Genomic DNA, 11,282 nt, shown 5'->3' with positions numbered 1-11,282 from the left:
AGCCCCCAGTCAGAGCAGATGCAGGGCCAGCAGGTGTGGAGACCCCTGGCTGAGGCAGCTGAAGCTGTGGGTGGCAGTCAGCCAGCTCAGGATGCCTTTTGGGCTGCAACAGCATAAAATCCTCAGCAGGCTGGGTAAGCTTGCGTGAGCTCTCTGTGGAGGCTGTTGCAGCTGAGATGGCTCACCCGAGCGGTGCAAACTTAGTTACCTTCAAGGCTCCAGAGTCAGCTGAGGTCAGCAGCTCAGCCTCTGGGGAGGTTACAATCCCTGGAACAGCCAGGTCTCTACAACCAGAAACAGTCTTTGCATGTGCAGCTTCAGAACCAGACTTGAAGTTCCAGTTAGTGTCCGATGTCCCAGAAACACTCAGGTGCTCACTGAGCAATCTCTTGAGGCCAACACTCAGAAAATCAAACCGTCTTTGAGCCTTTGTGGGAACATTTATCGTCTCTGCTGGAAAGGTGGAAACATCTGGGAGATGCAGCCTTAACACACTGGGCTTCACAAGTCCTTGGAGGCAGCTCACTAAACTCAGGGATGCAGACAAAATCAGCACTTGCAGGAACACAATGTGCCCTCTCACAATGAGCTTGGAAGCATAAACTGAGTTTTCCTCACTGACTGTTTCAGACAGGATTGTGGGAGCAACACAAAAAGCAGCTTCAGCTGGAAACACACAGTTTAGTGTCTTTGCTGCTCGCTTTAAGTCACAATAAACAGGAAACTCATTGTGTCTCATGTCAGAATCACTCATATACAGGAAAGGAAGAGGCGGAGCTTATTTCCTGCAGGGAGCGGTTAGCAGTCTGTGTCTTTCTCATTTCTGACTCCTAAAGAGCTGAAAAACACAGGCTGTTATTGGCTGGCTGACACTGGGATTAATGTCCTTGAAGCCAGCAGTCTTTAATGTCCAGGTTCAGAACGGGCAGGTGAAAAACAGTCCTTTATGTCCTCTGATGTTCAATAAACTGTCCTGATTACTGAGGGAGCAGAGAAAGTGTCTCCATCACTCACCACAGCTGGATGCTCTGAAATCCTGGAATCCAGCTGTGGAGAGGAGCGCCGGCGGCGTGGACGCAGTTTAGTAATCAGGGAATGGGAGACAGGAGGGAAACACAGCTGGCACCAATTACACACACGAGACAGGAAACAGTAACACAGGACTGTCAAAGTAAAACAGGAAATATAACACAGAGTCCAAAGTAAGGAGACGTGGGACACAGTGAAGACACAGAAACAGAAACCAGAACTATAATCACAAAACAAACTCAGAAACATAAAGAGTGAATCAGCTGATTCAGTGTTTGTGACAAAAACATGGATCCTGGTTAATAACTTTTATTTGTTTGTTTCTGTATTATTTTGTGTATCGTTCTTATGAGCTGTTGTTTTGTCAGTGAAATATTATTTCATTGTTTTAAGCTTTTTGTTGACTTTGAAGTGCTTAAGTTGATATTTTTGAACATTTAATTTGTTCGATTATTGTCGAGTCGATAAAACTGTCAAACGCACAGCTGCTTCCAGCACGGCCGGAGGAGAGGTGGCCGAGCAGACGCACAACACACACAGCTCACAGGTTTGCATTTCTAGATATTGCAGATGTTGCAGAAATTGAGAGTAAAGAACTCAGAGATCCAGCGCTGTCTCCTGCCCCTTATTTATACACCACAACACAACGACAGGCGTAACTCACACAAACGGGTAACATGAGGCTCAGATGCTTTGGACGTGTTCACATATACTGGACACAGAATGATGAAGATGGAGCTGCAGGAAGGAGGAAAAGAGGAAAAACACAGAAAAGATTCACAGATGTGGTGAAAAAGGACACGACAGCTTCTGTTTGTTAGTTTGGTTTTTCTTTATTTGGTAAAGATTCAGAAATAAAGAGAAGATCACATGTTTGAATATTATATTAACGTTCTGTAATTACAACAAGTTGTAAAATCTTTCCAGAGTGAGACAGAGACTGTGCAGAGACTGTAGAAGGACAGAGCAGCAGCAGAGCAGTCCAGATACACTGATGATCCTCTGTCAGATCCAGAGGGACACACAGGGCTGATGCTGGACTCTACATTGTGTCTGACAGTGGAGCTGTTCTCAGAGCAGTTCACTCTGCAGCACTGACAGTCATCTGCACTTCATTCCTCTGTCAGTCACTGCTGGATGAAGCTCTCCTCTCCACCTCCCAGTCAGAGCGTCTCTACACACAAGCTGCTGCTGCTTCAACCTCTCTGGATCATCAGGACACAGCTGCTCCTCTCTCAGCACACACACCGTCCTGTTTAATGCCACGACATCCACCTGCAGAGAGAAGGAGGAAGAGCAGAGGAGATAAACGAGTGTTTCCAGAGACTCTTCATCAGCTGTCAGTCAGTGATGCAGCACATCCAGTATAAAGAGCAGCAGGGACGTCAGTGCTGGGACTGTACTAGGACTCATTGTTGCTTCACTTTTTCTAATCTTTGGATTTTTATTGAAGTTGCTGAAAATGTTTTTCCCTCCTAGTTTGAGTTTGGACTTTCATTCATTAGAAGAACCTTGGTGTGTCCACTCTGAGCTCTGTAGGAACCCCAACAACAAGCCCAACAATCCAGATGGACGGTTCCAGCTGTTAACTGGAGGAATTCCATCCAAACATCTGCTCTCACTAAATTCTTCCTCACCTACAGACTGTGTTCTTCACTGCTTTAAACTTGGAAATCAATGCAGTCATTGGTCTGCGTGCTGCTTTGTTCAGAGAGCTGATTGGCTGTTGACAGCGTTTGATCAGAGCGTGTCAGCCGTTACTATGGTGACCATAAAGGTGAGAAACAGGAAGTGTTTGTGTCCAATCCTGAAGCCTGTCACCGTTCTCCTCTCACAGCTTCACTGAGAAGCTGCAGCTTTACAGGAAACACTGGATCTTTGTTTCATACTGACTGTATTTAGTACAATACTGCTGACAGCACCACCCACTCACTCCATCACTCTACTGACCTCAGAGTCTCCAGTCTGTAGTCTGGACTCTGCTGAAGATCAGACAGCTGCTTCACATCTGGATCCTTCAGGTTGTTTCCCCACAGGTCCAGCACTCTCAGATGGGAGGGGTTGGACTTCAGTGCTGCTGCCAGATAATCACAGCTGATCTTTGACAAACCACAGCGCTCCAATCTGTATAAAGAATGAAAGATGTAAGTTTATTAGACAAAGTGCTTGAAATCATTCAGTGTTTCATCATCTGTTCAGAGCTGAAGAAGGTTCAGAATGTAGAAGTTTAGAAAATGGAAACTCCAAACAGCTGAAGCCAACAGGAAGCAGCTTCAAACAGGAAACTGTGCAGAGTTTCAGACTATATGTCCTGATGCAGCCAGTTGGATTTTGGAGATTTGAATCTCTGTTCTGTGACTAAGTCCTTGAATCATTTCTTCCAGTTGGTCCAACAAGACAGACTAAGTATTGGACATGTGTTGTGGCTCCATCAGGGGAGCTTCTAAATGTGATGTGATGGCCCCTCTGGGTCTGTCAGGTCACAGCACTGAAGAGAGCTCAAACTGGGCACACAGTTGTTCCAGTCTGGACCAAAGACTCTATACTGGGACTGAGGGACTGCTTTGACTGCACCCACTGGGACTTTTGAAAGGCTCATGTTCTCACTTAGATCATCGATTTCTACTGACATTTCTTTCTGGGAAAAATGGGGATTACTTTGCAAACAGGAAGTATTTTCCCCAATAAGCAGCCCTGGATTAGTAAATCACTCCAACATGTTCTCAGGCAGAAGAAGCTGTCTTGTTATGAGGGAGAGAAGAAAAAGATTGAGGCACAGAAACCTGTTGAAAGAGAGATAAAGCAGCTAAAATCAGGTGTAAAAGTAAAGCAGAGGATGAGCTGAATAAAGGACACTCAAGGCTGGCTTGGAAAGGAATGAAGTCCATGGTGGGGATGCAGAACAAGGAGCAAAGATGAATGTGATGCTGAATCAGCAGAAGACTTGGACTCATTTGATTCCAGCTTTGATATCATTGATTTCAATGAAGAGCTTTGTGATTGTAGCAAAGGGCTGGTAGCTCTGAGAGTCCCACTGATGAGGTGTTTGTGTGGAAATCTCTTAGTGGGACCAAAGAGAGAAAAAGCCCTGGTCCTGATGCTGTGGGAGGGAAATGATTGAAGTGTGCTGTGAGGAACTGACTGGGAGATTTTCACACATTTTCCAGTCCTCCTTGGAACAACAGGAAGTTCCCAGCATATGGAAACAAAGGTTAAGTGTCCTATGGCACTCAGTGATGATGGTGCTGTGGCCCCACCACCTCCACCTCTTTGTAAAGGAACTAACTGTAATCTGAAGCTTCAAATGGAACTAAGACTTCCTCCACTAGGTGGCAGTGTCTGATGAGAAAGTGTTAGTGGAGCTGGCCTGGAGTCAGAAACAGGAAGATGCAGGATTTGGGCTGAAATGGGCAAAAGTGGTTAGCACTAGTGCCTTAGAGCAAGAAGGTTGTAGGTTGAAGCTTGTTGGTCAGCTGGGCCTTTCTGTGGAGGTTGGATGTTCTCCCACAGTCCAATGAAATGCTGCTTAGGTTCATTGGTGCTTCTACATTGGCTGTAGGTGTGGATGTGAGGGAGTGCTTCTCTGTCGCTCTCTGTTGGCCCTGTGATGGACTGCTCACCTGTGCAGGTGGACCACGCCTCTTGCCCTATGACAGCTAGGGCACAGGCTGCAGCCCTGTGAGCCTAAGCTGAATAAACAGTTAGCAAAAATGATCCATAGATGGCCTGAAATCCCCCAGTTAGCAGTTTGGTAGATAGCTATGACATGCTAATCCCATCCAGCAGCTGTATTCTACCTGTAAGCTGATCCCTGCTGAGCCAAAGCACTTTTTCATATACAAATTACAACCTTTAATAGAAACCTATTGGTCAGCATCTTATTAGCCTGCTGTTAGCTTCATTCCACAGAAAACTGAGAGAAACTAACAGAGTTGATAAAGAATAAAGAGAAATGTGCTGATTTAAAGCCTTTGAAGTGCTTCAGATGATCTCTGTCCACTTCTGTCCACTCATTCATTCATGTAAGCTTTCTAATGCAGCTTTGATCTTCACAGTCTGCTTGATGAAACTCATTCTAACCCTGAATGTCAGAGTGTTCCTCCTTCTCTTTCCCATCATTCATGCTGGCAGTGGAGGAGATTTGGATGTTGGACTGTGTTTTGGATGATGTGTGTATGTTTGTGTTGGACTGCTGTCTGTAAAGCAAACGCACATTTTGCTTTGGATTTCAGTGTCACACAGACTTTAAGGTGGGATGAAGAGTTTGAGAGTTTCACAGTGAATTTTCCAGTGGAGGATTTTTCTTCTTCTTTGAAGGTTTGAAATGTGAACATTGTTCTGCTGCAGTCAATGGACTAAACCAGAGAAGAAGAAAACAGACTTTACCATGAAGATCCTCAGTGTGGATCAGTATAATATCAGCCTGATGTCTGCAGTTTAGTGTCAGCACAACTTTCACATCATATTCATCTCAGCACAACTAAAACATGCTGACTGACCTCAGAGTTTCAAGTTTACATCCTGGACTCTCCAGGAAACCACACAGATGCTTCACTCCTGGATCCTTCAGGTTGTTTCCATACAGGTCCAGCTGTCTCAGATGGGAGGGGTTGGACTTCAGTGCTGCTGCCAGATAATCACAGCTGATCTTTGACAAACCACAGCTCCGCAATCTGTATAAAGAATGAAAGATGTAAGTTTATTAGACAAAGTGCTTGAAATCATTCAGTGTTTCATCATCTGTTCAGAGCTGAAGAAGGTTCAGAATGTAGAAGTTTAGAAAATGGAAACTCCAAACAGCTGAAGCCAACAGGAAGCAGCTTCAAACAGGAAACTGTGCAGAGTTTCAGACTATATGTCCTGATGCAGCCAGTTGGATTTTGGAGATTTGAATCTCTGTTCTGTGACTAAGTCCTTGAATCATTTCTTCCAGTTGGTCCAACAAGACAGACTAAGTATTGGACATGTGTTGTGGCTCCATCAGGGGAGCTTCTAAATGTGATGTGATGGCCCCTCTGGGTCTGTCAGGTCACAGCACTGAAGAGAGCTCAAACTGGGCACACAGCTGTTCCAGTCTGGACCAAAGACTCTATACTGGGACTGAGGGACTGCTTTGACTGCACCCACTGGGACTTTTGAAAGGCTCATGTTCTCACTTAGATCATCGATTTCTACTGACATTTCTTTCTGGGAAAAATGGGGATTACTTTGGAAACAGGAAGTATTTTCCCCAATAAGCAGCCCTGGATTAGTAAATCACTCCAACATGTTCTCAGGCAGAACAAGCTGTCTTGTTATGAGGGAGAGAAGAAAAAGATTGAGGCACAGAAACCTGTTGAAAGAGAGATAAAGCAGCTAAAATCAGGTGTAAAAGTAAAGCAGAGGATGAGCTGAATAAAGGACACTCAAGGCTGGCTTGGAAAGGAATGAAGTCCATGGTGGGGATGCAGGACAAGGAGCAAAGATGAATGTGATGCTGAATCAGCAGAAGACTTGGACTCATTTGATTCCAGCTTTGATATCATTGATTTCAATGAAGAGCTTTGTGATTGTAGCAAAGGGCTGGTAGCTCTGAGAGTCCCACTGATGAGGTGTTTGTGTGGAAATCTCTTAGTGGGACCAAAGAGAGAAAAAGCCCTGGTCCTGATGCTGTGGGAGGGAAATGATTGAAGTGTGCTGTGAGGAACTGACTGGGAGATTTTCACACATTTTCCAGTCCTCCTTGGAACAACAGGAAGTTCCCAGCATATGGAAACAAAGGTTAAGTGTCCTATGGCACTCAGTGATGATGGTGCTGTGGCCCCACCACCTCCACCTCTTTGTAAAGGAACTAACTGTAATCTGAAGCTTCAAATGGAACTAAGACTTCCTCCACTAGGTGGCAGTGTCTGATGAGAAAGTGTTAGTGGAGCTGGCCTGGAGTCAGAAACAGGAAGATGCAGGATTTGGGCTGAAATGGGCAAAAGTGGTTAGCACTAGTGCCTTAGAGCAAGAAGGTTGTAGGTTGAAGCTTGTTGGCCTTTCTGTGGAGGTTGGATGTTCTCCCACAGTCCAATGAAATGCTGCTTAGGTTCATTGGTGCTTCTACATTGGCTGTAGGTGTGGATGTGAGGGAGTGCTTCTCTATCTCTCTGTTGGCCCTGTGATGGACTGCTCACCTGTGCAGGTGGACCACGCCTCTTGCCCTATGACAGCTAGGGCACAGGCTGCAGCCCTGTGAGCCTAAGCTGAATAAACAGTTAGCAAAAATGATCCATAGATGGCCTGAAATCCCCCAGTTAGCAGTTTGGTAGATAGCTATGACATGCTAATCCCATCCAGCAGCTGTATTCTACCTGTAAGCTGATCCCTGCTGAGCCAAAGCACTTTTTCATATACAAATTACAACCTTTAATAGAAACCTATTGGTCAGCATCTTATTAGCCTGCTGTTAGCTTCATTCCACAGAAAACTGAGAGAAACTAACAGAGTTGATAAAGAATAAAGAGAAATGTGCTGATTTAAAGCCTTTGAAGTGCTTCAGATGATCTCTGTCCACTTCTGTCCACTCATTCATTCATGTAAGCTTTCTAATGCAGCTTTGATCTTCACAGTCTGCTTGATGAAACTCATTCTAACCCTGAATGTCAGAGTGTTCCTCCTTCTCTTTCCCATCATTCATGCTGGCAGTGGAGGAGATTTGGATGTTGGACTGTGTTTTGGATGATGTGTGTATGTTTGTGTTGGACTGCTGTCTGTAAAGCAAACGCACATTTTGCTTTGGATTTCAGTGTCACACAGACTTTAAGGTGCAATGAAGAGTTTGAGAGTTTCACAGTGAATTTTCCAGTGGAGGATTTTTCTTCTTCTTTGAAGGTTTGAAATGTGAACATTGTTCTGCTGCAGTCAATGGACTAAACCAGAGAAGAAGAAAACAGACTTTACCATGAAGATCCTCAGTGTGGATCAGTATAATATCAGCCTGATGTCTGCAGTTTAGTGTCAGCACAACTTTCACATCATATTCATCTCAGCACAACTAAAACATGCTGACTGACCTCAGAGTTTCAAGTTTACATCCTGGACTCTCCAGGAAACCACACAGATGCTTCACTCCTGGATCCTGAAGGTTGTTGTTCCAGCTCAGGTCCAGCTCTCTCAGATGGGAGGGGTTGGACTTCAGTGCTGCTGCCAGATAATCACAGCTGATCTCTGACAAACCACAGCTCCACAATCTGTATAAAGAATGAAAGATGTAAGTTTATTAGACAAAGTGCTTGAAATCATTCAGTGTTTCATCATCTGTTCAGAGCTGAAGAAGGTTCAGAATGTAGAAGTTTAGAAAATGGAAACTCCAAACAGCTGAAGCCAACAGGAAGCAGCTTCAAACAAACACAACAAGAGAAAAAACTCTGAATGTTTCACATTAAAGTCGTACATTTCTCATAAAAACAGGACAAAGACTTGAAAAAGTCGTGTTTTTCCTTCCAGGAACCACATGGCTTCACTTTTAAAGGTGAAGTGTGAAAGAAATGGACATATTTGAAGTCCAACACCTTTTTCCAGTCACATTATTAAAGCAGACAAACTACAAGCTCATTTTCATTCCAACAAGTCATCTTCTGACCTGGACTAACAACACTGGTCTCTATGTGCAGCTGGCTGTGAGACCAGTGCTCAGGGAGCGTCTACAAAGTGCAACACTGAAAGAACATCACACACTCATTTGCTTCCAGCACTTTCACACAAACATCTACTGTCATTATTGTCACCAAACTCTGTGGATCCTTTATTGCAAATTCAAATGGGATCAAATGGTCAGACAAAAGAGGCTTATGAGGAAATATGATGAAATGTTGTGTATTAGCAGCAACTTATTGAATCTTTTTCCTCAGAAACCAAACAAAATGATTGACAAACATGTTTTTACAAACTCAGTGTTGGACTTGGATCAGCAGGATAAGCTGATGTTTAAAGGCATTTGAGTCTCGCTGTATGAGAGTCCAGTTCTTACTCAATATTTATGGATGATGTTCTTTCAGTGTTGCACTTTGTTTGGCACAAAATGAAATTATTTGGCCTCTCAGATGCTTTTAGAGATTCCCAAATGACTGATGATGACATCTCTGGGGTCTGATTGATAGAAAAAAAATCTCTTTGAGACCTTTTGTAACTGACAAACTCTTCATCTGCTAACAACACTGAGTTGAATCTCCATGGCTGATAGTTGGAGCAGGCATCAGGAATACACATTGAAAAAACAAGAGGAGAAATCACCAGAGTCTTATAATCACATTCTGTAACTAAAGGGAGACGTTTTTCTATACAAATATATGTTTTATGGACATTAGAAAAAAAGAGTATTGACGTGAAGCAGGATTATGAAATCTCCATACATCAGCCAGCCCATAATTATCAAGAAAGCTCTGAATGACGCATGCTGACTTTGGACTAAGTGTACTTTTGTGTGAACTGTGGTCCATAGCAGATAATGAGCAGTTTAGGTCTCCCTCAAAGATGATATTGTGTGATGACATATTGGGGAGCCGCGCAAAGACATTAGTGAAAAATCTGTGATCGTCCCAATTAGAGGCGTAGATATTTGCTAAGATCAAATGAAAACCATAAACTATGTTTTCTGCACTTAAAATCCTGTAATTTTCTCATAAATCGACAGTGCGCCTTATGGATGAATTCTGGTTGTGCTTACTGACCTCGAACCGATTTTATGTGCTACACGGCGCTCAGAAACCTTTCAAAAGATGTTTTGGTACGACTTTGCTCAGCTACGAGGCCGCACCGCTTGATGGATTGTTGGAGCATTACAGCTACGAGGAGCCTCGCGGAGTGATACGTACTCTGCTTCAACGTAATATTACTGTATTGAGTGTGTATAAGGACCATAAATGGCACCTGTAGGAGACACGGTTACAAAGAGGGTTTCAAACTCCAGGCTGTCAGTCACGCAGTAGAACCTGGGAACAGAGCAGCTGCTTGTTATTATGCTCAGCGTCTGTTTACATTTTGACTGCACGATTGTGAGCTTTTTGTTATGCACAAAAACAACATTGTTTTCTTTTATTTATGGAGCATTATTATTTAATAAATGCTGATCATTTATTTCTGAGTAATTGTTTCATGTACATCTACGCTGTATGTTAATAAATGTGCCTGTGTGAGATTTGGGACACAGCTTTGACTAAGAACTCTCTTTTTGTTCGAACTTTCTGGCTTTAAAAATATCGAGATATATATCGTATATCGCCATCCAGCTAAAGAATATCGAGATATGAACTTTGGGTCATATCGCCCAGTCGTAATATTGCAATAGGTTGTCCGTTAAACTCAAGCGGGGCTTGGGCCCTGGCACGGCGTAGCCACACAATCCTGGTAGTAGTGACGCTCGGCTATGACGGCGTGCGGGTCACCAGCTGGCTTTCTCAGGATAGGGCTCCTGTGTGAGCGGTCGACAATAACGTCTTTATCCATACCCAGCACTTCACGTAGTAGCACGGATACGGCCGTGGAGGAGCTCGAGTCCAGGCCCTCTGGGATCCCTATGATGTGGATGTTAGCTCTTCGCTTCCTGCCTTCATCACATTTATCCTTCAGGTCAGACAGCTCCTCCTTCATACTCTCTACTGTAGACTGCAGGGTGGTCACCTCATCGCTCCACATTGACAGCCCATCCTCAGCTTCTTTCACTCTAACCTTTACTCCATCAACTTCGCCGCACGTCGCCGCCATGCTGTTAGCGATCTCATTTCTCAGTCCTTGCACGTCAGCCCTTATATTGTCAAAATCTTCTTTCAATGCATTTCTGACTTCTTCTTTTAACAGCGTACTAATGTCCTCTTTAATGGATTGAAGAAGCTCCAATTTTAGAGCAGTAGGATCCACATCACGCGCATCTGTTGAGTCTGCTCTTCAGCGGCCGTAGAGCTGGACGCTGCCCTTTGGCCATCATCGATACTCTCGCCCGAGATCGCACCGGGGCTAAAATATTCACCTGCTCAGCTGTTTTTGATCAGTTTGAGCCTGTGTGGTTTGATCAGGTGGAGGAACGATGTGATGCTATAAAGACATCATCTTGTCCAAATGAAGTTGTTCCAACACGTGTTTAAAAAGATTTTAAAGGTTGTCGGTTCCGACATCTTAGCGATTTTTAACAGCAGTCTTAGTTCAGGTGTTGTACAGCCTGTTTTAAACATGCTGTTGTACAGCCTGTACTAAAAACCTGATCTGGATCCTCTGTCCGCTCAAATTTCAGGCCT

The 11,282-nt window shown here is 44.1% G+C and overlaps 1 protein-coding gene across 1 annotated transcript; it reads right to left on the bottom strand.

Moving 5' to 3' along the window:
• Positions 1-1,837: 1,837 nt before the first annotated feature.
• On the bottom strand, positions 1,838-10,972 carry LOC146548194 (ribonuclease inhibitor-like). The gene is made up of 5 exons (XM_085265037.1): positions 10,914-10,972; positions 8,067-8,243; positions 5,529-5,702; positions 2,980-3,153; positions 1,838-2,304 (listed from the first exon to the last, which is right to left on the bottom strand). Exons 1-5 carry the CDS (start codon positions 10,970-10,972, stop codon positions 2,286-2,288), a joined length of 603 nt encoding a protein of 200 aa, XP_085121163.1. The 3' UTR covers positions 1,838-2,285.
• Positions 10,973-11,282: the final 310 nt, after the last annotated feature.

The sequence above is a fragment of the Mchenga conophoros genome, linkage group LG23, assembly GCF_057382185.1.
Source record: "Mchenga conophoros isolate Kocher_MC1m ecotype Shallow Benthic linkage group LG23, M_conophoros_male_GT1.1, whole genome shotgun sequence".
NCBI lineage: Eukaryota > Metazoa > Chordata > Actinopteri > Cichliformes > Cichlidae > Mchenga > Mchenga conophoros.
The sequence above is the reverse complement of the archived record's forward strand: the minus strand, read 5'-3'. Positions and strand labels throughout refer to the sequence as shown.

Bases quoted from the DNA above. Each gene is read 5' to 3' on its own strand.
- LOC146548194 (XM_085265037.1), bottom strand. From the start codon at position 10,972: ATGGCCAAAGGGCAGCGTCCAGCTCTACGGCCGCTGAAGAGCAGACTC. The intron at 8,244-10,913 runs GTGATGTGGATC...TTCTTTATACAG, and splicing joins AGCAGACTCAACAGATGCGC to ATTGTGGAGCTGTGGTTTGT. The intron at 5,703-8,066 runs GTCAGTCAGCAT...TTCTTTATACAG, and splicing joins TGTAAACTTGAAACTCTGAG to ATTGCGGAGCTGTGGTTTGT.